We start from the raw sequence: 27,618 nt of genomic DNA on the forward strand, positions 1-27,618 counted from the left end.
CCTTGAAGCTGGGATTCCCTCTAAAGGTCTGCTATGGCAGTAGGTCTTCCCACCTTATCCCTTCTCCACTCTGGCATTTGGTTAAGCCACAGTGCTACACAAATTTGCCCATTTAGCAGGAACTTTGGAGTCTTATGAAGCTGGGTTTGAACTGAAAAGTATGGCATTCATTAGCTTTGTGACCTTATTCTCTATCTCTAGTGAGGACAACAAGGTTTGTCTTGAAATTTTAAGGCTGAAATATATTCAAAGTGCTCCTCACATGGCAAGTATTAAATGAATGATGGTTGTTTTCAGTTGAATTTATTCACACAACTTTTTTTCTCTTTAGAGAACCCGAGCCCAGCACATCGTACCCTGTACTATATCTCAGTTGCTTTCTGCCACTCTCACAGATGAAGTATTCAAAATTGGGAATGTTGAAATTTCACAGGTATGTAAAAGAGTTTATAGAAGAACCATTTAAGCTGGTCACCAGTGGCTCATACCTATAATCTTAGCTACTCAAGAGGCTGAGATCTGAGGATCATAATTCAGAGCCAGCCTAGGCAGGAAAGTCTGTGAGACTTTTTATCTCCAATTAATCACAGAAAAAGTCTGAAGTGATGCTGTGGCTCAAGTGATAGAGTGCTAGCCTTGAACAAAAGAGCTCAAGTACAGTGCCAAGGCCCAGAGTTCAAGTCCCAGGACTGGCAAAAAAACGAAGGGACACTTACTCAACAGAAGAATGAAATGAGACTTCATTTTATTTTGATTGATTTACTTTATTGTTATTGTAAAGGTGATATACAGAAGGATTACAATTACTTGAGTCAGGTATAATGAGTACAGTTCCTTTTTTTTTTTTTTGTCGGTCTTGGGGCTTGAACTCTGGGCTTGGGCGCTGTCCTTGTGCTCTTCAGGTCAAGGCAAGCACTCTACCGCTTGAGCCACAGCACCACTTCTGGTTTTCTAACGGTTTATTGGAGATAAGAGTCTCAAGAACTTTCCTGCCTGGGCTGGCTTTGAACCTCGATCCTCAGATCTCGGCCTCCTGAGTAGCTAGGATTACAGGCGGGGAGCCACCAGCGCCCAGCTCAGTTCCTTTTGTTGGTGGTGGTGGTTATGTGTCCTGAACTCAGGGCCTGGGTGCTGTCCCTCAGCTCTTCAGCTCAAGGCTAGCACTCTACCACTTGAGCCACAGCACCACTTCCTCTTTTCTGGTGGTTAATTGGATATGAGTCTCACAGACTTTCCTGCTTAGGCTGGCTTTGAACTGAGATCCTCAGATCTCAGGTTCCTGAGTAGCTAGGATTACAGGCATGAGCCACTGGTGCCTGGCTTACAGTTCCTTTCTGACAGTGAATTCTGTTCCCTCATTCTCAGTCCCTCCCATGAGTTGTACAGTTCGTTTTCATCTATGTCCAGTGAGTTCCACTGCTGCATCTTTTTTAACCCTTTTTTTTCCTCAGTTTGTGCCTTCTCTCCACTCTCCCTGAGATATACACTCGAATACACCATGCATAAAATAGAATCATCAAATAATTAAAATAAAAAGAGACATCTCTTGTTCCCATATCTTGGAGTTTGTTCACATACATACACACATATATGAAGAGCCATGTAGACATTGCTGCTTTTTGTTTTCTCCTAATAGAAACTCACTGTATTTAGAATATCTGGAATCCTGTATAATTTATCACATCCCAGTGTCTTTCAGATTTAATTTCTACATATCAAGAGAACATGCACCATTTGTTGCTGAGCATTGCTTATACCACTTAACATGATTTGTTCTAGTTCTGTCCATTTCCAGGCAGATGACATTATTTCTAATGGTGATGTAAAATTTCATTGTATAAAGGTACCACATTTTTTATATCCACTCATCTGTTCTGGGGCATTTGGGCTGTTTCTGTATCTTGGCTATTGTGAATAGTGGGGCAGTAAACTTGGATGTACAGGTGTCCTCATCGTATCCTGGCTCATGATATTCAGGGTAGATGCCCAAGAGTGGTATGGCTGCGATATAGGGAAGGTCTATGTTTCTTTTTTCTTTTTCTTTTTGGTCCTGGGGCTTGAACTTTGGGCCTGGATGCTGTCCCTGAGCTCTTAAGCTAAAGGAGAGCACTCTACCACTTAAGCCACAGGACTACTTCTGGTTTTCTGGTGGTTAATTGGAAATGAGTCTCAAGGACTTTCCAGCTTGGGCTGGCTTTGAGCCATGATTCTCAGATTTTAGCCTCCCGAGTAGCTAGGATTACAGGCGTGAGCCACTGGCTAGGATTACAGGCGTGAGCCACTGGCGCCTAGGGTGCCCAGCTATGTTTCATTTTTTTGAGGAATCTCTGGCCTGCTATCTATAGTGGTTTTGCTAGTTTATATTCCCTCCCACCAACAGTTCAGTAGGGCTCTTTTTTTTTCCCCCCACATCCCTGCTAACATTTGTTCAAATTCACAATGTTGGCTAATATAACTGGATTGAGATGTAATCTCAGAGTTACTTTGATTTGCATTTCCTTTATGGCCAGGGATGATGAGTATTTCTGCTTCTGTTTCTTTGCCATTCTTATCTCTTCTTCTGAGAAGTTTATTCTTAGCTTCCTTGCCAATTTAGTGATATTAGATTTGAGGGGGGAAAGTAGGGAGTTAGTTTCTTGGGTTCCTTGTATATATTGGATATTAGGCCTTTGTCTGTAAAGATTTTCTTTTCTTTTTTTTTTGGTTGGTCGTGGGGCTTGAACTCTGGGCCTGGGCGCTGTCCCTGTGCTCTTCAGCTCAAGGCTAGCGCTCTACCACTTGAGCCACAGCACCACTTCTGGTTTTCTAGAGGTTTATTGGAGATAAGAGTCTCACAGACTTTCCTGCCCGGGCTGGCTTTGAACTGTGATCCTCAGATCTCAGCCTCCTGAGTAGCTAGGATTACAGGCATGAGATACCAGTGCCCGGCTTCTAAAAGATTTTCTACCAGCCTTTATAGTTTTGGCTGTCTTTCTAGTTTAGAAAGTATGTCCTTAGCTGTGCTGAAACTTTATTTTGATGTCCTACTTGTGCCCCTTGGACTCTTCAAGAACTTTTTCCTATACCTATAAGTTCTAATGTTTTTTCTACTCTTGCAGTAATTTCAGAGTTTGAGGTCTGATGTTGAGTTCTTTGATCCACTTTGAATTAATATTAGTGCATGGTGGAGGCTTCATTTTAAAGTGCATAAATATTACTTTGGTTTCCTGGAAAACTAACTTTTAATTTTTTTTTCTATCCGTAACCTAGGTCACTATTGTGGGAATAATCAGACATGCAGAAAAGGCTCCAACCAATATTGTTTACAAAGTAGATGACATGACTGCTTCACCGATGGATGTTCGTCAGTGGGTTGACACAGATGTAAGTGACTCTGGATTAGGGTGGAATTACTTTTGGACTTTGTAGATGATGGAATCTTCTAATCTTAACCTTTAAACTTTTCTTTTTGGTGCTAGTTCTGGAACTCAGGGTCTGGGCACTGTCCCTGAATTCTTTTCCTCAAGACTAGTTAGTATGCTACAACTTGAGCCATAGCTCTACTTCTGCCCTTTTTTGTGGCTAATTGGAGATAAGAGTCTCTTGGGGGGCTGGGAAGGTGGCTCAGTGGTAGAGTGCTCGCTTTGCATGCCTGAGGCCCTGGGTTCGATTCCTCAGCACCACATAAGCAAAAAGAAAAAAGCCGGAAGTGGCGCTGTGGCTCAAGTGGTAGAGCGCTAGCCTTGAGCTGAAGAGCTGAGGGACAGCGCCCAGGCCCAAAGTTCAAGCCCCACGACCGGACCCAAAAAAATAAACAACAACAACAAGAGTGTCTCTTGGATTTTTTCGCCAGAGCTGGCTTTGAACCACAATCCTCATATCTCAGCCTCTGAGTAGCTAGAATTATAAGCATGAGCCAGCACTGCCCAGCTTACTTTTACTTTTATTTATTTAGTTTTTATTTTTTGCCAGTCCTAGGGCTTGAATTCAGGTCCTGGGCACTGTCCCTGAGTTGTTTTTTTTTTTTCCTTGTCACTTGTGGGGCTCTGTGCCTGGACGCTGTCCCTGAGCTCTTTAGCTCAAGGTCTAGTGTTCTACTATTTCAGTCGCAGGCCACTTCTGGTTTTCTGGTGTTTAACTGGAGATAAAAGTCTCATGGAAGCTGGGCGCTGGTGGCTCACGCCTGTAATCCTAGCTACTCAGGAGCCTGAGATCTGATGATTGCCATTCAAAGCCAGCCTGGGCAAGAAAGTCCGTGAGACTCTTATCTCCAATAAACTACCCCAAAACTGGCAGTGTGCTATGGCTCAAGCAGTAGAGCGTTGGCCTTGAGCTGAAGAGCGCAAGGCAGCAACTAAGTCCAGAGTTCAAGCCCCACGACTGACCAAAAAAAAAGTTTCATGGACTTTCCTGCCCCTGCTAGCTTTGAACCCCAATCCTTACGTCTCAACCTTAGTGGCTAGGATTACAGGCATGAACTGCCGGCATCCATCCTGAGCTTCTTTTGCTCAAGGCTTGTACTCTACCACTTAAGCCACAGTACCACTTCTAGCTTTTTCTGCTTATGTGGTACTGAGGAATTGAACCCAGAGCATCATACATGCAAGGCAAGCACTCTGCCACTAAGCCACATTCCCAGCCCCCAGTTTATTTTTAAACTTTTATTATGTCTTTAATTCTTTGCATAAATGTTTATAAATTTTACAAAATACTATAAAACTGAAAGGAAATAGAATTTAACTTCTACAAGAATAATTTTTATTTTGTTACCACTGTATCTCTGATATCTAGAACAGTGACAGAATCTTTGTGTGTGTGTGTTTGCCAGTACTGGAGTTTGAACTCAAGAGTATCCCACTCTTACTATTTGCTGGTTAACTAGAGATAAGAGTCTGAAGCAGGATACTGCCAGTGGCCCACGCCTATAATCCTAGCTACTCAAGAGGCTGAGATCTGAGGATTGCAGTTCAAGCCAGCCTGGGCAAGAAACTGAGAGACTCTCATCTTCAATAAAGCACTAGAAAACCAGAAGTGGTGCTGTGGCTCAAGCAGTAGAGTGCTAGCCTTAAGCTGAAGAGTGCAGGGACAGCACCCAAGCCCAGAGTTCAAGCCCCAGAACCAACAAAATAGAGAGATAAGAGTCCTCCAGATTTGTCTGTTTGTGTTGGCTTCAAACATGAACTCCAGAGTAACTAGGATTATAAGTATGAGTCCAAGCACCTAAACAGGAGCTTGCCTTTTTGCCCTGTCCAGCTTGGACTTTTTTTAATTCTTCTTAAAAAGGTGATGTACATAACAGCCTGGGCTCTTGTTCTGATATTTGTACCATTTACATATCTAAGGTGGAGTTCACATTAGCTTTTTGCCTACTCTAGCATTACATATTTATATGATTTGACACTAATTTTATTTTATTTTTATTTTATTGTTGGTTGTGGGGCTTGAACTCTGGGCTTGAGCACCGTCCCTCAGCTCTTCAGCTCAAGGCTAGCGCTCTACCACTTGAGCTACAGCGCCATTTTTGGTTCTCTGGTGGTTTATTAGAGATAAAGAGTTTCACAGACTTTCTTGCACAGGCTGGCTTTGAACCTTGATCCTCAGATCTCAGCCTCCTGAGTAGCGAGGATTACAGGCATGAGCCACAGGTGCCCTGCTTGACACTCATTTACTATTCTAAACTACACTGGGATTAATGTCATTATTTGGGGGGGGGGTTCTGGGGCTTGAACTTTGGGCTAGTTGGTCTCCCTGAGCTTTTGTGCTCAAGGCTCATGCTCTACTACTTGAGTCACAGCTCTATACTTCCAGCTTTTTGGAGATTAATTGGAGATAAGGGGCTCATGGAATTTGAACTAGGCTGATTTTGAACCTCCATCCTCATATTTCAGCCTCCTGAGTAGTTAGGATTATAGGCATGAGCCACCTGCGCCCAGTTTGAATGTAATTTTTTTTTTTTTGCCAGTTGTGGGGCTTGACCAATTAATTAATAAAAGCTGGAAAAAATATTTGCCTTAGAACACTGAAGGAAATTGTTAGGGTTTTTGTTTTTTGTTTGTTTTTTGCCTGGCTGGTGCCTGGAAGCAGCCCAGGCACCAGTAACTCATGCCTGTAATCCTAACTACTCAGATCTGAAGATCACAGTTCAAAGCCAGCCCAGGCAGAAAAGTCTATGAGACTCTTATCTCCAATAAACTACTCAGAAAAAACCAGAAGTGGGGCTGTGGCTCAAGTGATACATTAGCCATGAGCACAAAGAGGTTCAGGGACAGCACTCAGGCCCTGAGTTCAAGCTCCAGGACCAGCAAACAAACAAAAATAGAAGCTAGGCACTGATGGCTTAACCTCTATAATCCTACCTACAAGAGATGGAGACCTGAAGATGGAGGTTCAAAGCAAGCCTGGTTCAAATCCATGAGACCCTTATTTCCAGTTAATTTCCAAAAACCTGGAGTAGAGCTGTTGCTCAAATGGTAGAGCACAGCCTTGAGTACAACTCAGGGACAGCACCCAGGCCCTGAGTTCAAGCCCCAAGGACTTATTGCATCTTTGAGTACACATACATACACACTGTGGATTCTAAAAGTCAGGACAAACTAGATAATGCCACATGAGGGTTTAGTGCGTCTACTGTATATCTTTCTCTTTCTATAATTTAGAAATTTGAAGAGACTCTCACCAGCATCACTAAAACCTTAAGTGTATGTATGTGTTTATCTTTTAGGATGCCAGCAGTGAAAACACTGTGGTTCCTCCAGAAACATACGTGAAAGTGGCTGGCCACCTCAGATCTTTTCAGGTAAAGTCAGAAGAAAAATGGCAGCTTAAAGAGATTTCTGGATTTATGTGTAGGTTTTACTTAGCTGTAGGACTCCATGTTTGATGGGATGTTATTGTCATTCTCTTAAGAGGAAATAACTAGTTTTTGCCTTAATATAGAAATACCAGAGTGCTAAAGAGTAACATCCATTAGATATAAAATGGAAAACACTGGTCAGGCGTTGGTAGCTAACGCCTATAATCCTAGCTACTCCGGAGACTGAGATCTGAGGATCACGGTTCAAAGCCAACCCAGACAGGAAAGTCCATGAGACTCTCATCTCCAATAACCACCAGAAAACAGGAAGTGATTTTGTGGCTCAAGTGGTAGTGCTTGCCTTGAGCTGAAGAGCTGAGGGACAGAAGCCAAGCCCAAAGTTCAAGCTCCATGAGAATGGAAAACATTGTAACTTTGGAAAAATAACATCTATGAATTAGTTTTGTTTGTCCCTTCATTGTAGATTATATTTTAATTACTCCAGTGTTTTTTTGTTTTGTTTTGTTTTGTCGGTTGTGGGGCTTATACTCTGGGCTTGGGTGCTATCCCTGCACCTTGAGCTCTGCAGCTCAAGGCAAGTGCTATACCACAACGCCACTTCCAGTTTCCTGGCAGTTAATTGGAGGTAAGTCTCAGATTTTTCCAGCCTGGGCTGGCTTTGAACCACGATCCTCATATCTCAGCTAGGATTATATGCATGGGCCACTGGCACCCAGCTCCAGTGTTAGTTTTTAACTATATTAACGCATTAGCAAATACTATAGCCAAGTAAAGAGTGTTAGCTTTAGCCTGCTTATCCTTTATATTTTCCTGTTTATTTTAATAGAACAAAAAGAGCCTTGTGGCATTTAAGATCATGCCCTTGGAGGACATGAATGAGTTCACCACACATATTCTTGAAGTGGTCAATGCACACATGATGCTGACCAAGTCCAACAGCCAGGTAAGCAGCTTCCCTGACCTCCCCCCGCATGGCTGCTTTTGTGTTCTGCCTTTGATTTCTTTAACATTTTAAAGGGTAAACCACAAGAAGTTCACAATTTCTCCATGAGCCTAGCTGTTTGTTTGTTTGCCAGTCCTTGAGGTTGAACTCAAGGGCCTGGGAGTTGTCCCTGAGTTTCTTTGGTTCAAGCCTAGTGTTTACCACTGGACCTATAGTTCTACTTCCAGTTTTTGTTTTTGTCAGTCATGGGCCTTAAACTCTGGGTCTGAGTGCTGTCCCTTAGCTTCTTTGACTCAAGCCTAGCACTCTAGCACTAGAGCCATGGTGCCACTTCCGGCTTTTTCTGAGTAGTTTATTAGAGACAAGAATCTCATGGACTTTCCTGCCCAGGCTGTCTTTGAACTGCAATCCTCAGATCACACCCTTCGGAGTAGCTAGGATTATAGGTGTAAGCTAGTGCCTGGCTGTGAGACCCAACTAACCACCAGAAGTGGTGCTGTGGCTCGAAGTGGTAGAGTGCTAGCCTTGAGCAAAAGAACTCAGGGACAGAGCCCAGGCTCAAAATTGGAGTCCCAGGACTGCCAAAAGAAAAATAGAAAAAACACATGTTGGGCCCCAGTGGCTAATGCCTGTAATCCTAAATACTCAAGAGGCTGAGATTGGAGGGTCTCAGATTGAAGACAGCCAGGGCAGGAAAGTCCATGAGATTCTTGTTTCCAATTAATAATCCCTTCCCACCTCCAAAAAAAAGGGCAGGGGGAGTGAAATTGGTCAATTGGTAGAGTGCTAGCTTTGAGTACAAAAGCCAAGGACTGTTTTCAGGCCTTGAGTACAAGCTCCAATGTGATGCACAAAAAATTAAATGGGGGGGAAGGGAGGCAGGGAGATGGGAGGGCATGGATGGTAAGGGGAAACAAAGGAGGAGGCAATAATGCTTAATAAGAAATGTTCTCATTACCTTGCTCATGTAATTGTAACCCCTCTGTACGGTATTTTCACAATAAAAAAATTAATAAAGAAAATACAGATTTGGACTTCTAGTTGTGTGTGTTGAATATCTAGGTGTTGTATAATGTTTTCACAGGTAGAGGGAGCCACTTGAAAGCTTTTAAATATAGGAGTGGCATAATTATAAGGACTTAACCACTTGAAGCAATGAGGGGAGGCTTGATTGGCATTCAAGAGCTGAGGTAGAGGAGATACCAGTTAGGAGACTAGAATGAGAAAGATAACTGGACTCATGGGCTGTGGGGATTAGTAGATTTTGGGAGGGAATGGAGACATGACAGATGACTCAGGTCTACAAAGCTGGGCTGGAGCCTGGATTTACTAATTAAGATGAACTGTAACACAGAAGCAGGTTTGAAGAGGAAACTAGTCATTATGCATATATTTATTTTTAATATGTGCTTCAAATGATTCTTTTACCTCCCTCTGATAGTCTCATTATATAATAGCTTCCTCACGTAAGCAATTGTTATTGGAACACACTTAAATTCTTAGCTGCTTATTAACAATTTATTTAAAACAGCAAAAAAGTTTAACTTGGTGAATTTTCTAATGTTACAAACTTATTTTTCAATTCAGCCCATGGCAGGAAGACCCTCTCTCAGCAACCCAGGAATGAGCGATGCAGGGAGCTTCAGTGGGAATAGCTTCATGCCCTCCAATGGCCTCACTGTGGTTCAGAATCAGGTAAATTGCCTGTGTGACTCCAGAAATGCAAAACACAGGCCTGAAGTTCTCTTACTTTAATGATCTAAGGCTAACCTAGGCCTGGATCCTGGTTTTTTGTTTGTTTGTTTATAAAGGTAAACTAATTAAAATCTTTCTAATCTGAATTTCAGGTGCTGAGCTTGATTAAGGCTTGCCCAAGACCTGAAGGATTGAACTTTCAGGATCTCCGGAACCAGCTCCAGCATATGCCTATAGCCACTATTAAGTGAGTGAGTGCTTTCTGTGAGCCATTTCTATCTTTTAACCTCTTCATAGTTTCTACTAACAAAAGTAAGTTTATAAAGTAAAGCTGACTATGGGGGGTCCTGTGACTCATATCTACTAGAAGGGTGAGGATTATTACAGTTTAAAGCCAGCCTGAGCAGGAAAGTCTGTGAAACTATCTCCAACTAACCTCAAAAAGCCAGAGGTAGAGCTGTGGCTCAAGTGGTAGAGCACTAGCCTCGAGCAAAAAACAACTCGGACAGTGCCCAAACTGAATTCAAGTCCCAAGCCCAGTACAAAAGAAAAGAAAAGCCAGGGAAGAACACAAGGCCCTAAATGCAAGCCCCAGTACCAGCATTTAAAAAACAAAAACAAGAAGTTAGTTTGGGCTGGGAATGTGGCTTAGTGGTAGAGTGCTTGCCTAACATGCATGAAGCCCTGGGTTCGATTCCTCAGTACCACTTAAACAGAAAAAGATGGATGTGGTGCTGTGGCTCAAGTGGTAGAATGCTAGCCTTGAGCAAAAGGAGTTTAGGGACGCCCAGGTCCTGAGTTCAAACCCTGGGACTAGCTGGCAAAAAAAAGAAGTAGTAGTTAGCTGGCCACTGGTGATTCACATCTGTAATCCTAGCTTGAGATCAGAGGATCTTGGTTCAAAGCCAGCCCAGGTGGGAAAGTCTGGCTCTCTATTAATTACCAAAAAAAGCCTGAAGTGGAGCTGATTCAAATAATAGAGCACTTAGCCTTGAGCAAAAAGAAGCTCAAGGACAATACCCAGACCCTGAGTTCAAATCCCAAAACCAGTGCATGCGTGTAAACATACACATAAGCTGTCCAACTTCAACCCATAATGGTAAGATACAGAATTGCTATCATGTAGTAGGTTCTTTATAAGTTTGGGCTATTACTAAACATGTTACTGGCATGACCCAAAGGACGTCAACGATTGATGGCAACATACTCTTTGTGGAAAGCCTTTTTTTTTTTTTTTTGGTGGGGCTTGAACTCTAGGCCTGGGTACTGTCCCTGAGCTTCTTTTGCTCAAGGCTAGCACTCTACCACTTGAGCCACAGAGCCATTTCTGGTGCTTAATTGGGGAGATGAGTCTCATAGACTTGCCTGCTCTAGCTGGCTTTTTTTTTTGCGGGGGGGGGGGCTGTTGTGGGGCTTGAACTCTGGGCTTGGGCACTGTCCCTGCGCTCTTTAGCTCAAGGCAAGCGCTCTATTGCTTGAGCCACAGCACCACTTGTGGTTTTTAGTGGTGTTTGAAGATAAGAGTTTCGTGTAGAACTTTCGTGTGCTAGGAGATTTCATAGGCAATCTGGACTGTAGCTTTAGATTCTTGTTTCACTTTGCTTATTTAAATGAGGCCCTATGTTCTTGAATTGGGAGAGGAATTCAAGCCAGCCCTAGTAGCCATTATCAATTTTGCACTTTTATTAGTGCCTTCTATGAAGAAATGACTGAATTTTCTGAGCTAGGATAAAAACAGCATCCAGAAGGCAATTTCCTTCCCTTACTAGTTTGAAATGACCCTTCTTTTATTCATTCTTTCTAGGCAAGCTGTGGATTTTCTTAGCAACGAGGGACATATTTATTCTACTGTGGATGATGATCACTTTAAGTCCACAGATGCAGAATAACTGGATCTCCTTGAGTATCTGAGAGATTGCCAGCTGGACCTGGTTTTCACAATCTGTTTGCTCCAGCTGTACGTGTTTGGCCAGGTGATTTCTAGGAAGGAGGTTTTGTGCTGATGGCTTCCTGCTCTCCTGTTTTTGTTTTTGTTGTTTAGAAACTGAAAGGAAAATGAGCACTTGACAGGGAGGTAAACCAAGGTGGGGTTCGTTAAAGGAGTTCCAAATAAGCTTACAGGATAAAAAAGATTTATAAGAGGAATGCTACAGAGACGATAGGGCAATATTAATGTCAGGGTTTATTCTTAAAACATATTCCTATTGAGGACATGAGCCTGATCAGGACCGGCCTGTGGGCAGAGAGTCTACTGAGGGACCCACTACCTTCTGCCCTATTTTTGTTACTCTGGTTCTGTAACATTACTTTTCAAAATTGCACTTTCCTTCCTTTCTTGCCTTCCATGCTGCTGTAAAGGAGGTTTGTGTGAACATGAGGTTCTTGATTGGGGTGGCCTCAAGGGGCAGAGGAAAGGAAGAAATGTTACTATGTTTTGTATTATTAAAAAAAAAAAAAGTACATCCAAATGTTTAATGAACTGTTCTGTTATTGCAATAGCTTGTGAGTGAAATATTTTCCCTTTTTCTGAGCTGATGCAATTGCCGCTTTGTCATCTAAGACAGTGTAGCATAATTATAATAAAATTTGGATTTGAATCCTGGCTTCTACTTTTTAATTAGGATCTTGATTTTAAGTCATCTGTGGAGCCTACATTTCTACATTTATAGAGAAAAATTTTTTTCCTCTGAGATTTGTGGTAAAGATTAAAATGGCTAAAGGTATGTAGCTATCGTTCAGTGGTAGAACACTGGATTGGCATATGTTAGGAGTTCAGTCCCTATCATTACTGAGTAAATGAGTGACTGAAACGTGGACCTTACTGTTGACTTTTTTATGGTGTGTGATCATGTAACTAAATTGAGTACCATTTGATCTCAGGTTGAAATTTTTTTTGGGAGGGGGGCGGTCAGTCATGGGGCTTTGAACTCTGGGCCTGGGCCCTACTTGAGCTGCAGCGCCACTTCCAGTTTTCTGGTGGTTAACTGGAGATAAGAGTCTCACAGGCTTTCCTGCCCACGCTGGCTTTGAACCTTGATCCTCAAATCTCAGTCTCCTGAGTAGCTAGGATTATGAGCATAAGCCACCGGCTCCCAGCTTAGGTGAGACTTTCTTTGCCAGTCCTGGAGCTTGTTTTGTTGTTGCTGGTGGTGGTCGTGGGCCTGAACTCTGTGCCTGGGTGCTGTCCCTCAGCTCTTCAGCTCAAGGCTAGTGCTCTACCACTTAAACCACAGCATCACTTCCAGCTTTTTCTGCTTATGTGGTGCTGAGGAATCGAACCCAGGGCCTCATGCATGCAAGGCAAGCACTTTACCACTGAGCCACCTTCCTGGCCCCTGTTTTGTTTGTTTTTTTTTTTAACCAGTCCTGGGGCTTGAACTCAGGGTATAGGCACACTGTCCCAAAGCCTCTCGGATGGTTCTAGCACACAGGCAAAACTAAATGATACTCATACAGAAGCTCAAATGTCATTTTTATTCTGTGGCTTTACAATGAAATAATCTTGGATAATCATTTACAATTTTAATGATATCTTAGCACCATCTGACAACCTGCCAGTTTCCTGCTGCTTTGGGCCTTGCTAAGGATAAACTGGCTCCTTGAGCTCCAACATTAGCTTTTGAGACCTAAACCCCAGAGACTCTGCTCTTGAAGCCAAATAGCCACCATTATTTATGCAAGCCCCATTTCTGTGCTAGAGGTTCCTAAAATGAAGAAACAGTCCTGGTCTCCCATACAGAGCCTGGGATGAAGCAGGATTTAAGGCCAGGGGTGACAGGGCTGTGTGATGAGCATTGAGCCAGCTCCATTGGCCTCAGACTCTTCATCCAGTGAAGTAACAGCTCGTGGGGCTTGTTCTGGATACCAAAGGTCTGAAGCTCAGGGAGTAAAGGGTGACATGCAGGGTTCAAACAAACCAGCCTCCAAGGGCAGGACCCTAGAGTCTGAAGGAAGCTGGAGCAGTATCCATTTCTGTTGCAATCTCACTCTGATTTCTGGGTGACTCTACCCCAGGTGTTTAGAGCAGCAGCTGAGAGGCATGGCTTCTCTGGCACCTAGATGGTTTTCTGAAAGTTCTCAACTAATTCTTCATAGTCGTGGGCATCCACATCTAGAAAAGGGTCCTGGTTGGGCGTGGGCTCTCGCTCAGAAGTACAGTGCTTGCGTGGCATGCTGGAGGCCTTAGGTTTCATCCTTTTCCCTGAAGAAAAAAACATCAGGGGTGGTGAGCCTCTTGGGTGTTGAGCAAATTCCTTCCCTTTTGTGGTTTCCTCGCCTGTGTGGGGAAGTGGGTAACCTAGGTGCTCTAAGGCCTTTGCCAATGCAGAAACCACAATTTTTTTTGTTTTTTTTTTTTTAATTTAATTTTATCTTATTTGTGAACATACTGTACAGAGGGGTTACAATTGCATGGGCAGGATAATGCGTATATTTCTTACCAAGCATTGCAGCCTCCTCCTTTGTTTACCCTTCACATCACTTCCCAGCCTCCCCCCTCCCCCAGAAACCACAATTTTTTCTCTCAACTCCCAGCCATTTAATTGTCATGTGGTATGGGCAGGAGAGTGTGCTGGGACTGAACTTGGTCCACACAGGGCTCTGGAGCCCCTAAGCACAGACCTAGGGTCTTTCCCCTGACCCACCCCTACAGAGGCTTGTCCAACAACTCAAAGGGTCTGGTATGCAGGGCCATCGGAGGCAAAGAGCATCAGAGGGGCAGGGTGGGAAGAGAACAAAGCTACATTGAAGGGACACTTACCTCTGTCCTGTGGCAAGACCTTGGGATTGAGGCTCTTGGAGACCAAGGTATCAATCTTGCTATATAAACTTGATTTGTCCTTGGAAGTGTCTGGCATGGTGTTTGCCTTGAGTCTGCACAGTGCAGGAGTCTGCTGGTTTTCCAAGATTTGAGAAGGTTGGGAAGAAAAACAGGAATCACCCAAGTCCCAAGTCAAGGCCACAGAAGCTATGAAATATAATTTCTCACTTCCCTGTGCGTATGTTTTTCAGGATCCTGAGTACTTTTACTACAAGCATGTAAAGTATCTTGCAGAGGAATAGAGTCGGGGGTGGGTGGGGGTGAATATAGGGTTAATGGCTACAGCCAGTGTCCTGGTCATGCTAAGGATAGGGGGTGGGATGAAGGGATAAATCAAGAAAGTAGTCACAGAAGCTCATGCCTGTAGTCCTAGCTATCCAGGAGCTGAGATCTAAGTTACAGTTGGAAGCCAGCCTGGACACAAGTCCATGAGACTTACCTTCAGTTAGCCAGCAAAAAGGCTGAAGTAGAACTGTGGCTCAAGTGGTAGAGTACCAGCCTTGAACAAAAAAGCTAAGGGAAGCCGGGCGCTGGTGGCTCACGCCTGTAATCCTAGCTACTCAGGAGGCTGAGATCTGAGGATCACGGTTCAAAGCCAGCCCGGGCAGGAGAGACTGTGAGACTCCTATCTCCAATAAAAACCACAGAAAACCGGAAGTGGCGCTGTAGCTCAAGTGGTAGAGCGCTCGCCTTGAGCTGAAGAGCTGAGGGACAGCACCCAGGCCCAGAGTTCAAGCCCCCCGACCGACAAAAAAAAAAAAAAAAAAGCTAAGGGACTGTGCCCAGGCTCTGAGTTCAAGTACCAGCACAAGCAAAAAAAGCAGTCACAGGCTGGGTGCTGTGGCTTACACTGTAATCCCAACTATTGAGAAGTAGAGATAGGAGCTGTAGTGCAGCCAGCCTAGACAAGAGTGAGACCCCCCTCCCCATCCCAGCCAACAGCTGGATGTGGTGGAATGTGATACCAACTACTTGGGAGGCATAAAAAGGATCATAAGACCTTATTCGAAAAATAAAGCAAAAGGCTAGTACTATGGCTCAGATGGTAGAGCACCTGCCTACCCGGATTTCAAATCCTAGCATTGCAAAAAAAAAAAAAAAAATCACAACCAGGCACCTGTGGTTCATGCTTGTAGTCCTAGCTACTCAGAAGGCTGAGATCTGAGGGTTGAAGCCAGCCCGGGCAGCAAAGTCTGTGAGATTCTTATCTCCAATAGATTACCAAAAAGCCAGAAGTGGCACTGGCTCAAGTGGTAGAGCACTAGCCTTGAGAAAACAAGCTCAGGCACAGGACTCAGGTTGAGTTTCAAGCCCCAGGATCAGTATACACACACACATTCTTTCTCCCTCTTCCTCTCCCTCCCTCCTCTCTCATATACACACACACATGCAAGTCACAAAGCCTCAGAAAGGAATGCCAGAAGGAAGAGGACTTCTATTCAACTCCCGCCACGTGCTATGTGTGTCTGCTCATGGAATCCTACATGCCCCAGTTCCCCCCCCCCCCAAATTCTAATTTACTAGTCTACTCCGCCATGGAGGGAGGATCAGCTGAGCCAAGTTTGGTCCTAGAACTACAACTATGACCTGTGAGGCCAAAGGCCTTTCTGTGCTCTAGGGAACTCGGTACCACCTCTGGTAACAGCAGGGGATGTGAAGGACCAGGCACCACCCAAGGGTAACAGCAGTGACTGGGCCCAAAGTTACTAGCCTGAAGTCCAGGCTGGGACTGAGGACTCCCAAATCCTGTGCTGTGCTTTCCAGTGCCTCCCTGGCCTGTGTATGCCCCCTCCCCCCCCCACAGGAGCTCCCTGAGAACTCAGGCGCTCAAGACTCTACCATTCCACTACCTGCATATCACTAAACGCAAGTCTCCCTGCTCCCCAAAAGTATGCTTGCTACGCTTCGCAAAGTCGGGTTCCAGCCCTGCCATGTACCTGTGTAACTCAGCCAAACTCCTTGTGGATGCCTTTTTGTTGTTAGTTGTGGGGCTTGAACTTGGCCAGGGCACTCTCCCTGAGTCTTTTGGCTCAAGGTTAGCACTCTACCACTGGGTACCTAAGTTTTTTGTGTGTATGTTTTGTTTGGTTTGTTTTGTTTTTTTGGTTTTGGTTTTGGTTTTGCCAGTCCTGGGGCTTGAACTCAGGGCCTGGGCACTATCCCTGAGCTTTTTTTGCTCAAGGCTAGCACTCTACCACATGAGCCACCACTTCTGGCTTTTTCTGTGTATGTGGTACTGAGGAATTGAACCCAGGGCTTCATTCATTTTAGGCAAGCACTCTACTACTGAGCCACATTCCCAGCCCCCGGTACCTAGTTTTTGTTGTTTTGTGCCAGTCTTGGGGCTTGAACTCAGGGACTAAGAGTTGCCTGAGGGTTTTTTTTGCTCAAGGCTAGCACAGCTCTACTTCTGGCTTTTTGCTGGTTAATTGGAGATCAGAGACTCCTGGATTTGTCTGTGTAGACTGGCTTTGAACCTTGATCCTCAGATTTCAGTCTCTTGTGTAGCAAGTAACATGAGCCGGTCACCAGCCCCCGCTGATGCCTGTGTTTTTAGCTGCAGGAGTATGTGGTGCTCTCCAGTAGGTGGCATAGTGGCTGAGGGGCCGGTCTTGTAGTCAGCGCCCAATAGGAAGCACCAAACCCAAGTCTGCAGAGTGGATGGCCTTATCCAAGCTACCCCATAACAAATGTAAACCGGGACTCCTGCCCCGGCCTGGCTTCGAAGCCATTTTGGCAGCTGTCCAGGAAGGGGGTGGGGGGCATTAACCAGAGACTGAGTTTAGGTGACAAATAATGAGACAGCTCAGGAGTGACTGCAGGATGGCAGAGGGAAAAGCAGGATTACTCATGCTCACATTCAGCCTCCTACCTATGAACCGGGCCATGGGGTAAGTCTCGGGTCTCAGCCATCATTCTCTCTCTCTCTTTTTTTTTTAATCAATCGTGGGTCTTGAACTCGGCCTGGGCGCTGTCCCTGCGCTCTTCAGCTGTTCAAGGCTAGTGCTCTACCACTTGGGCCACAGCGCCACTTCTGGTTTTCTGGTGGTTTATTGGAGATAAGAGTCTCACAGACTTCCCTGCCTGGGCTGGGTTTGAACTGTGATCCTCAGATCTCAGCCTCCTGAGTAGCTAGGATTACAAGTGTGCGCCATCGGTGCCCAGCTTCAGCTGTCATTCTCTCCAGCACATCCACAGCCCACCCAACCTTAGTACCAAGAGGCTCAGGGAGAGTGCCTGGGCCCTGAGTTCAAGCCCCAGGACCAACAACAAAGAAAAGAAAAAGCCAGTGAGACTGTGAAGCCCTGAGTTCAAGCCCCATCACACACGCACGCACACAGAGCCATGCAGGGCCCCACACCTTACCTTTACCATACTCTCTTTGCTGCTTGTTTTTTTCTGCTCGCAGAGGCTCTGTCTTTTGGGGGGCCTGGGCGGTGGGGCTTGGCTCTTACTAGCTGGTAACTTGCGAAGGCTGTAGTAGAAGGCGTCCGTCAGCTCTTCCACGAGCAGAGGCTCAGCCGGCTGGCCGGGCTGCCCCTCGGCCTCCACCACAGTCAGGTCCAGCCACTGTGGAGGGATCTCAAAGCACAGGCCCGGCTGCGCGTCCAGCCCTACCATCATGAAGGACTCTGTGATCTTCTCCTCCAGCCGCAGGGCCCCGAAGGAGACCAGAGGGTCATCCGTTTGCCTGGGGTCCTTGGCTACCACCTTGACCTCACAGGGCAGCGAGAACTGGGCCATGAGGTCGGCGAGGCTGTAGCGCCGGCCATCATTCAGCTCCTCCACGAAGCCCCCAGGGAGGAAGAGCGGCAGCAGAATCTGCTCCTGATCCTCCTCCACCTCTTCATCTGTGCCCGCCTCGTCCTCCGCAGCCTGCTCGCTCAGCCGCTGGCACATCAACATGTCCACGTCCTGGCCCTGCTCCCCAAGCATCTGGACGGACCCCAACACTTCCAGCCGGTCACCCACAGCCAGGGAGGCAATTTCAGCGTTCTCCTCTGCGCCCTCACAGTCTCTTGTAGCCACCACCCGGAGAGGCCGGCCTGGCTGGAAAGCACCCAGGAGGTCGTAGGCCGTGGGGAACTCTCTGGGCCGCCGCCGCAGCTTGCCCTGATAGGCCGCCGATACCATGAAGTGTCTGGGCACCTTCCGGCCCTTGCTGGAGGCCAGGAGCCGCCAGGGTGCTGAGGATGGACCGTAGATGCACAGCCTCTGGCCTTTCCTCAAGGAGCCCACCCACGGGCTGAGGAAGAGGGGGGGGCCCTCGGGAACCTCCAGGATCTCGGTGAGCAGGGGGAAGGGGCCGCCCTGGGCCAGGGCCTCGCTGAGCAGCATGGGTTTGATGAAGTGGATGTGCTGGGAGGAGGCCGTGATGTCTTCCACATCCACCTCCAGGGTGGACGGGATCCTGACGATGGTCCTGCGCACTGTGAGAGCAAAGTCAGTGTAGGGGTGCGGCCTGTGCCACCCCACTGTACACCCTCACCCCAGCTAGAGAGCAGAGAGCAGCCTGCTGGCCTGCTTCCTGTTTCCATCTGTTCTTTCCTACCAATCTTCCATCCTTCCTTCCTTCCTTCCTTCCTTCCTTCCTTCCTTCCTTCCTTCCTTCCTTCCTCTCTCTCTCTCTCTCTCTCTCTCTCTCGCTCTCTCTCTTTCTCTTTCTTCCAGGCCTGGGGCTTGAACTCAGGGCCCAGGCTCTGTCCCTGAGCCTCTCTGTGCTCAAGGCTAGTGCTCTACCACTTGAGCCACAACACCACTTCCAGTTTTTTTCTGTTTCTGTGGCAATGAGGAATTGAACCCAGAGCTTCAAGCATGCTAGGCAAGCATTCTACCATTAAACTATATTCCCAGCCCCAACCTTTGATCTCCAGGCCTGGGCACTTCCTGAGCTTTTTTGCTCAAGGTTAGTGGTCTACCACTTAAGCCACAGCTTTGCGTCTGGCTTTTTGGGGTTAATTGGAGATGAGTTTCATAGACTTTTCTGTCCAGGCTGGCTTTGAACTATGATCCTCAGATTTCGGCCTCCTGAATAGCTAGGATTACAGGTGCCTGGCTCTTTGCTACTTCTGTCAAACAGGTTAACCTTGCTCATGTTCATTCTCTTTCCTCTCCTTCCACACCAAAATCCCACTGGACTAGGCAGCTAGATTCTGTTCCATTGCATACGACCCCCAAAACTATGCCCAGAAGGGGAGATGTCTTCCATCAGAGCAGCTCCCAGGGGTCCCCATCCTGTGCCCACCCCCCCACACCTGCCCAGGCAACTCACTATGCATGATGGCCTGAACTTCATACTGAGGTTTCAGGGTCAAGGAGGGCCAGGGTAGGTTGGGGCAGATCAGCATGCTGTCCTTCAGAGCCGGGTCCTGCAGGATCTGGGGCAGGGTTTGGGGGGCTCCAGACTCTAATTTCCAGAAAGGCCCTTTCTGGGACAGAGGCAGATGCAGGACAACCTGCTGGGGTCCCCATTTGTGGATACAGCGCGCGTAGGGAGTCCCGAGGTGCACCTCCACGGCCTCCAGCGTGAAGAGCTGTTCCTCAAACACCACCTCGGCCTTTGTGACCATGCTGTAGGGTGACATGAAGTAAATGGGCAGCTGCGAGGGGCTCCAACGCGGGACCATCTCCTCCAAGGTCTCGTAGCTCCTGCGGCTGATGACAGGGCTGAAGTGGCCTGGGAGGTAAGTGGAAGGTGGCAGAGTGAGGGCCGGCCAGGCCTTTGCTGCCCGGCTCTGCAGAAAACCCAGCCAGAACCCCCCAACCCTCCACATGCTTCAGGGCTGAGAGATGGGGGCACAGAGTGCATGAAGGGATGGGATTGAGGGACACGGGGACAAGGGACATGTCCCCACAGACACATGGGTGACCTCCATACTGTCCTACTTCCTAATCCTATCTGCCTCTAATTCTGCCTGCTTGTCATCTCTCCTACAACTCCACTCTCCCACGCCCAACATCGACTGCTGCCAGTTAGGGCTCGTGCCTGTAATCCTTGCCACTCAGGAGGCTGAAGTCTGAGGATTGAAGTTTGAAGCCAGCACAGGTATACAATTCCAAGAGATTCTTATCTCCAAATAACCAGCAAAAAGCCAGAAATGGAGCTGTGGCTCAAGTGGTAGAGTGCCAGCCGTGAAAGGAAAAGCTGAGTGAGCGCTAAAGACCCCAAGTACAAGCCCCAGTGACAAATTTAAAAATCTCCTGCCACACCCACCGAGGTAGTGCCATGGTTCTTCTCTGCATACTAGGGCCCCAGGAGCTACTAGTTACCCCTCTGCCCCTTACCTTGTCGGCCAACACTTCCCTACTGTTCTCTTGTCAGGCCATTGGCCATTTTTCTGCCATCGGACTGAGCACCCCACTTCCAGAAGTGATAGTTTCCTTCCTAAACCCCATAACCCCAAATGTTTCAGGGGAAGATCACAAAATCTGGCCAAAGGGGCCTTCTACAAAAGTTCTGCTCTACAGTTAGGTGCCAGTGGTTCATGCCTATAATCCTAGTTACTCAGGAGTCTGATGTCTGAGATTCATGATTCAAAGCCAACCTAGGCAGGAAAATCTGTGAGACTCTTTTCTCCAATGAACCAGTAGAAAACCAAAAATAGCACTGTGGCGCAAATGGTAGCACCTAGACCCAGAGTTCAAGCCCCAGGACTGGAAAAAAAAGAAAAATGAAAGTCCTGGTCTAGGGCTCTGGGGGTGTAGCTCAGTGAGAGATCTTCCTCCTATCATGTGAGAAGCCCTGGGCTTCATCTCCACCCAACATTCCCAGTAAAAACTGAAAATCACAGTGCTGAATTCTTCAAGTATGTCCATGACGCAGGTGTGGTTGTATACATCTATAATTCCAGATACTTGGGAGGCAGAGATCAGAAAGATCATGATTCATTGGGGCTGGGAAGGTGGCTCAGTGGTAGAGCCCTTGCCTTGCATGCCTGAGGCCCTGGGTTCGATTCCCCAGCACCACATAAGCAAAAAGAAAAAAGTCCGAAGTGGCGCTGTGGCTCAAGTGATAGAGCGCTAGCCTTGAGCTGAAGAGCTGAGGGACAGCGCCCAGGCCCAGAGTTCAAGCCCCACGACTGGACCAAAAAAAAAAGATCATGATTCAAGACCAGCCTGGAGAGGAAGTAAGTGAGATTTCCCCTATGTCAACAAATTAGCCAAGCATGGTGGAGAATGTATGTAATCCCACCTACATAGGAGGTAGAAGAGGATTAAAGCTCTGAGTTCAGAAGTGGTGCTGTAGCTCAAGTGGTAGAGCGCTTGCCTTGAGCTGAAGAGCCCAGGCTCAGAGTTCAAGCCCCACGACCGACCAAAATAAAAAAAAAGCTCTGAGTTCAAACCCCAGTATTGGCATAAAAACAAACAAATGAATAAATAAAGTAAAATACCTCATAAATTTCCAAACCTCACTGGCTCCTTAAAAGAGTGTATACCATCAGTGCACGTTGGGCCTCCACCAACTGTCCCTCACCTGGAAGCCACACCCACGCACCAGCACGCCTGCGCTGCAGGTCCTGTGTTCCTTATGCATATCAACTCCTTGAATGCCTCCATCAGAACCCATGCCTGTTACAGAGGAGGAAGCGGAGCCACAGCTAGCTCCCGGGAGAGCTGGGGTTCCCAGCCAGCCTACCAGCTTCCAAGCCCAGCCACACACACCTCTTGTGATCATGAGCTCCTTGAGTTTCCTCTTTACCTTTCATTTCTTTTCTTTTTTGGGTCAGTTGTGGTTCTTGAACTCTGGGTCTGGGTGCTGTCCCTCAGCTCTTCAGCTCAAGGCTAGCACTCTACCACTTGAGCCACAGCACCACTTCCAGCTTTTTCTGCTTATGTGGCACTGAGGAATCAAACCCAGGGCCTCATGCATGCGAGACAAGCACTCTACCACTGAGCCACCTTCCCAGACCCTCTTTACCTTCCTTCTCCTCCTCTTCCTCCTTCTTTCTTCTCCCTTCTCCCTCTACACCCCCACCCCCTCTGCTGGTATCAGTGTTTTGAACTCAGACCTCCTGCCTGTTCAGCATGCTTGTTCACTGGGCTGGCACTGTACCACCTGAGCCATGTCTCCACTAAGCTTTTTCCTATTTATTTTGCAGATGAAGTCTCATGGACTTTTCTGCCCAGTCTGGCCTCAAACTGCAAATCCTCTGGACCTCAGCCTCCTGAGTAGGTAGGACTACAGGTGTGACCCACTGTGCCCAACAAGGTTTCATTTACACTAGATTCCCACATACCATTCCCTGGAACTGAGGTCTTTTCCTCCTGCTTAGAAGCTGCCGCCTCCTGGAAGTCTTCCCGACCTGATGATCAGGTTACTCCACCCAGAGCCTAAAGCAGACACTACTTGGGCCTTTGCCCTCCTCTCGCTGCTACTCCAGAAGCTGCTGGCTCATCATGAGCTCCACAGCGCCTCTTAGGACACACGGGTGCAGACTGGTGTTTGATGAATGACCACGTGAGCAACCACAGAGCCTGGCACCTGGACCAACTGCTGGAGCAGAGGCTGGCGTGGCTGAAGATGACGGGGGAGGGCGTGGTCTTACAGGCTCAGGCTGTCATTGGACCACTCTAAAGACATCCCCAACCTGGAGGCTACAGAGCAGTATGGGTGATGCCTGTGAGCAGGGGTAGATGCTGGTGCTGGAGAGGCCACCCCAGGGTGGCCTGCAGGGTACTGGGCCCATGGGGGGTACAGATGTCCACCTTACCTGGAAAGGTGGGATCGAGTTCCATGGTCTGACCCGTGGCCGGGTTCTCACAGATCACCTTCTGGAGGCAAACCTGGGTAACCTTGATCAGGTCCCCCGTGGACAGGCAGCATTCGCTTCCCGAGATCTCGTAGATGGAGCCTATAGAGACATGGACGCAGTTTCTCCTTTTGGCAAGGGCCAAGCGCTAAGTGCTCTGCTTCCCACAAGCTCCGCTTGCTCACAGCTTGGTGCACGCTGTCTTCCTGCCCAGTGCCCTGCCTGTAGGGCCTCTTGGGAGCCTGGGACTCAATTCATCTGCCGCTTCCATTCCTTTCTCTGCCTCTCTCCCATCTCTGCCTCCTGAATGGAACTCAAAGCCCCACTCAGCCACCCAGGGCTGCGTGCGTGGCACGGCTCAACTCCTCCATCACAGGGCTCAGAGAGGGTCAGTGGCTCCCTGCTGGCCACACAGGCCCAGCGGGTACCAGGCCCTCCACACTCCTTGCGTTGTGCTGCTTTACAAGGAAGCGCAGGAGGGAAAAGAGGGTCCCAGCAGGGGGAGGTCCGGTGTTTCTGGGCACCACCCCAAGCTCAGCAGCCACTGTCCTCACTCAAAGAGCTGAAGCTGCTCGCAGAACATGGAAGGTACACAGGAAAGATTGCTCACCAGGGCTGGGAGGGTGGCTGAGTGGTAGAGTGCTTGCCTAGCATGCATGAAGCCCTGGGTTCCATTTCTCAGTACCACATATACAGAAAAAGCCGAAGTGGCACTGTGGCTCAATTGTAGAGTGCTAGCCTTGAGCAAAAGAAGCTCAGGGACAGCGCCCATGCCCAGAGTTCAAGTCCCAGGACTGGCAAGGGAAAAAAAAAAAGATCATTCACCACAGAGGGGGCACATGATGGAGGACCTTGGGTCCTTGGGTCACCTGACCCCACCCCAGGAAGAGTCTCAGTAGGGCTTCTCCTACCAACCCTGAGACACTGATGGAAACCTCCTCTGAGCCCAGGAGAATGCACACAGGCTCATAAAGCTACTGGTGCTGGGATTTGAACTCAGGCCTAGGAGCTGCTCCTTAGCTTTTTCTGCTCAAGGCTGGTGCTCTACCACTTGAGCCACAATACCAATTCTGGCTTCTTGGTGGTAAATTGGAAATAAAAGTTTCATGGACTTTGGGGCTGGGAAGGTGGCTCCGTGGTAGTGTTTGCCTTGCATGCATGAGGCCCTGGGTTCAATTCCTCAGCACCACATAAGCAGAAAAAGCTGGAAGTGGCACTGTGGCTCAAGTGGTAGAGCACTAGCCTTGAGCTGAAGAGCTGAGGGACAGTGCCCAGGCCCAGAGTTCAGGCCCCATGACCAACCAAAAAAAAAAAAAAAGAGTTTCATGGATTTTTCTTTCTGAGTTGGCTTCAAACTATAATCCTCAGGTCTCAGCCTTCTGAGTAGCTAGGATTACAAGCTTGAGACACTAATGCCCAGCTTATAAAGCACAGTTTTATCAACAAGGTCAGGATGTGGACCTGTGGAGGGGATGACATATATATATATGTGTGTAATTTTTTTTGGGGGGGGGTCCGGTCATGGGGCCTGAACTCTGGGCCTGGGTGCTGTCCCTCAGCTTTTCAGCTCAAGGCTAGCGCTCTACCACTTGAGCCACAACGCCACTTCCGGCTTTATTTTCCCCCTGCTCATGTGGTGCTGAGGAATGGAACCCAGGGCCTCATGCATGCAAGGCAAGCACTCTACCACTGAGCCACCTTGCCAGCCCCTATATGTGTGTATATACATACATACATACATATATATATTCGTATATATATATATATATATCTATAAACATACACACACACACACACACACACACACACACACACAGAGAAAGCTGATTTCCCAGCTGTATGATGGAGTTGAGCGCTACATGCACTCGAGGCCTGGGAGGCTGTGTGGGGCTGTTCCATTCCATTCAGGAGGCAGAGACGGGAGTTACTGGGCTGGGTGTATCCTAGGCTTGGAGGAGGCTGGGCTGCAATATATGCAAATTATATATGTATATATATGTGTGTGTGTGTGTGGAACTTTATATCCTGGGCCCCTGGGCCAAGTGCCGTCACGCATCCTTGACTTTATGCCTTGTGACTGCTCTGGAACAGTTTCTGTTTCTTGAAAATGCTACTTTGCATTTTTTCTTTCCTAAAAATGATACAGCCTCAGAGAGTTCAGTTAGGTGTAAGGCCAGGCCCTGGTGGCTCACGCCTGTAATCCTAGCTACTCAGGCAGCTGAGTTATATGGACCATATGGTTTGAAGCCAGCCTGGGCAAGAAAGCCTGTGAGACTCTTACCTCCAATTAGTTATCAACAAGGCTAGAAATGAAGTTGTAGTTCAAGTGGCAGAGCACTAGCCTTGAACAACAACAACAAAACCTTTGCCAGGGCTGGGAATGTAGCTTAGTGGTAGAGTGTTTGTCTAGCATGCATGAAGCTCTGGGTTTGATTCTTCAGTACTACATAAACAGAAAAAGCCAGAAGTAGTACTGTAGCTCAAGTGGTAGAGCACTAACCTTGAGCTGAAGAGTTGAGGGACAGCGCTCAGTCTCAGAGTTCAAGCCCCATGACTGACACAAAAATAAAACAACAGGGGCTGGGAAGGTGGCTCAGTGGTAGAGCACTTGCCTTGCATGCATGAGGCCCTGGGTTTGATTCCTTAGCACCACATAAGCAAAAACAAAAAAGCCAGAAGTGGTGCTGTGGCTCAAGTGGTAAAGCGCTCGCCTTGAGCTGAGGAGCTGAGGGACGGTGTTCAGCCCCATGACTGACAAGAAAAAAAAAATTTAAAGCAAAAGGTAGGGGATACTGCTCAGTGGTAGACTCCGGAGCACGTGCCTGGCCTAAAAAAGACCCTAAATTCAATCCCTAACACGACAAAGAAAAAATAAAGTGATTGGGTAACAGAAGTAGGGGATCAAGCCATGGTGCCGGCCTCCAGAATGTGCACCTAAGCCTGAGGCCTCCCATTCCAGAGCACCCTGTCCCCTGCCCGCCTCACTGGGTGGCCCTCTACCCCTCCACGTCCCCGTCTCCACACCCATACCCTGGCACGTTCTGCCCTAGTGATGTCACTCCAACTTCTGGACTTCCCACCACCCTAGATTGGCCTAATGAGGAAACTCTGGTATTGTGACAGACAGGCAAGGGACGCTGGGAGGACAGAGGGTCTTGGTCTCTGACAGAGAGAGAGCAAGCCCATCCCAGGTACCTGCCTTCAGGAAACCCTAGAGGCAGTCAGAACTTGAACCCAGACCCATCGGACTTCCAAACGGACCTGGCGGGGCGCAGGGAAGTGGTGGCTCCCTGGGTGGCCCTCCTTGTGTCTTCCACTTGGTCTAGCTGCCACTTTACCCTCAGAAACTTCTGCTGGAAGCCTGGGTGGCAGGAAGGAGGATAAGCAGGAAAAGGCCAACACCCCTCCTTCCTCCTCTGTCTCTCAGTTCCCTTTCTCCTGCACCCCCCTCTCTCTCTCACCCACAGCCACACTTCCTCCCTGAAGAACGATTCCTCCCACAGGGCAGCCCTGGCCTCCTTCCACTGTACAATCCCCCCATCCTTGCCCTGCCAGCCCCACCCAGCAATAAGGAGCCTCTGAGCCCCTGCTGTGAACCATCCCTGCTTGACCCAGGGAGGCTGGAGGTAAGCAGGGGCAGGGAAGGCTTCCTGGAGGAAGAGTCATTTAAGCTAACGCAACCATCAGATCAGTACTGCCCACTGGCCAGCAGCGGACCGAGGTGGGCTGGCGGACCGTGGGAGGAGCCGAGGCGGGCGGTGTAGGGAGGAGAGGGAGGACGCAGCCAGGGGAGGACGGCCTCCGCCCGGAAGCGCTCAAGATCCCGGGTTCGATCCCCACCACTGCCAACAAAGCCCACCGAGCTTCCACCCGGGCTGAGCTCTGTCCCGCCTGCCTTCCCCGCAGAACTCACTGACCCGGACACCACTCAGGGGCCCCTCGGCCATGTGGGGCGCGGAGAAGCTGACCGTGGCCTCCGTGTCCCAGGCTAGGGGAGCCGAGCACACTTACTTACCCTCGAAGTAGACTCCGGAGCAGACCCGCAGCACGCGTGGGAGCGACGCAGGATCCAGGTCCCGCACGAAGTCCTGCAGCGCCACCGGCTCCCGGGTGCCCATAGTGGCCGCCGCCGGGTGTGCGCAGAACGAATGACCGGCTCGCGTTTGGCCAGCCCGAGCCCCCGGTCCGGGCAGAGGCAGCCCGAGGCCACGCCCACCGAGGCCGCGCCCCGAGCCACGCCCACAGGGCCCCGCAGCAGCACGGGCGAGCAGCTGCGGCCACGCCCCCCCAGACCACACCTGGTCGAGGCCACGCCCCTTCTCTTTAGTAATAGCCTTTAGACAACTCTAGTTAAGAATTCTATCCCGCCTAAAGAGACAGACCACCATGTCAGACCCCGCAGGATGGCCTAAGGCTTCTCCATTGCTCCAGTACAGGTTGGCTTGTTACATGACCTTAGCAATCACTTTGGTTTTCTTTCTTTTCTGTTCTGTTCTGTTCTTTTCTTTTTTGGTTGGTCTTGGGATGGGACCTGGGCGGGAGCTGTCCCTGAGCTTTTTCCCTCAAGGCTAGCTCTCTGCCACTTTGAGCCACAGTGCCACTGTTGTCTGGTGGTAAA

At 48.2% G+C, this 27,618-nt stretch overlaps 2 protein-coding genes across 5 annotated transcripts; one reads left to right on the forward strand and one right to left on the reverse strand.

Moving 5' to 3' along the window:
- Positions 1-211: 211 nt before the first annotated feature.
- On the forward strand, positions 212-12,028 carry Rpa2 (replication protein A2, 32kDa). Of its 2 annotated transcripts, none has more exons than XM_013032827.1 (7): positions 212-433; positions 3,250-3,363; positions 6,701-6,775; positions 7,620-7,736; positions 9,324-9,431; positions 9,584-9,682; positions 11,236-11,286. In XM_013032827.1, exons 2-6 carry the CDS (start codon positions 3,319-3,321, stop codon positions 9,680-9,682), a joined length of 444 nt encoding a protein of 147 aa, XP_012888281.1. In that variant the 5' UTR covers positions 212-433; positions 3,250-3,318; the 3' UTR covers positions 11,236-11,286. The 2 variants fall into 2 exon arrangements, with proteins under 2 accessions (XP_012888281.1, XP_012888274.1); XM_013032820.1 differs by having other exon boundaries at positions 227-433; positions 9,584-9,678; positions 11,236-12,028.
- Positions 12,029-12,886: 858 nt separating this feature from the next.
- Themis2 (thymocyte selection associated family member 2) lies at positions 12,887-27,172 on the reverse strand. Of its 3 annotated transcripts, none has more exons than XM_013035626.1 (6): positions 27,016-27,172; positions 22,962-23,102; positions 19,523-19,927; positions 17,617-18,680; positions 14,191-14,320; positions 12,887-13,632 (listed from the first exon to the last, which is right to left on the reverse strand). In XM_013035626.1, the coding sequence occupies exons 1-6, from the start codon at positions 27,116-27,118 to the stop codon at positions 13,487-13,489; spliced, it is 1,989 nt and encodes a 662-aa protein (XP_012891080.1). In that variant the 5' UTR covers positions 27,119-27,172; the 3' UTR covers positions 12,887-13,486. The 3 variants fall into 3 exon arrangements, with proteins under 3 accessions (XP_012891080.1, XP_012891073.1, XP_012891087.1); XM_013035619.1 differs by having other exon boundaries at positions 14,191-14,323; XM_013035633.1 differs by lacking the exon at positions 27,016-27,172 and having other exon boundaries at positions 14,191-14,323; positions 19,523-19,821; positions 22,962-23,034.
- Between the last annotated feature and the right edge of the window lie 446 nt (positions 27,173-27,618).

This window comes from Dipodomys ordii, unplaced genomic scaffold, assembly GCF_000151885.1.
Source record: "Dipodomys ordii isolate 6190 unplaced genomic scaffold, Dord_2.0 Scaffold6, whole genome shotgun sequence".
In the NCBI taxonomy this organism is placed as follows: domain Eukaryota; kingdom Metazoa; phylum Chordata; class Mammalia; order Rodentia; family Heteromyidae; genus Dipodomys; species Dipodomys ordii.

Coding starts and splice junctions, on each gene's coding strand:
- Rpa2 (XM_013032820.1), top strand. CDS start 3,319: ATGACTGCTTCACCGATGGATGTTCGTCAGTGGGTTGACACAGAT. Junction 3,364..6,700: donor GTCAGTGGGTTGACACAGAT/GTAAGTGACTCT, acceptor TTTATCTTTTAG/GATGCCAGCAGTGAAAACAC. Junction 9,432..9,583: donor TCACTGTGGTTCAGAATCAG/GTAAATTGCCTG, acceptor TCTGAATTTCAG/GTGCTGAGCTTGATTAAGGC.
- Themis2 (XM_013035619.1), bottom strand. CDS start 27,118: ATGGGCACCCGGGAGCCGGTGGCGCTGCAGGACTTCGTGCGGGACCTG. Junction 19,928..22,961: donor ACTCGATCCCACCTTTCCAG/GTAAGGTGGACA, acceptor CTTACCTCCCAG/GCCACTTCAGCCCTGTCATC. Junction 14,324..17,616: donor GCAAAGAGAGTATGGTAAAG/GTAAGGTGTGGG, acceptor TTGGAAAACCAG/CAGACTCCTGCACTGTGCAG.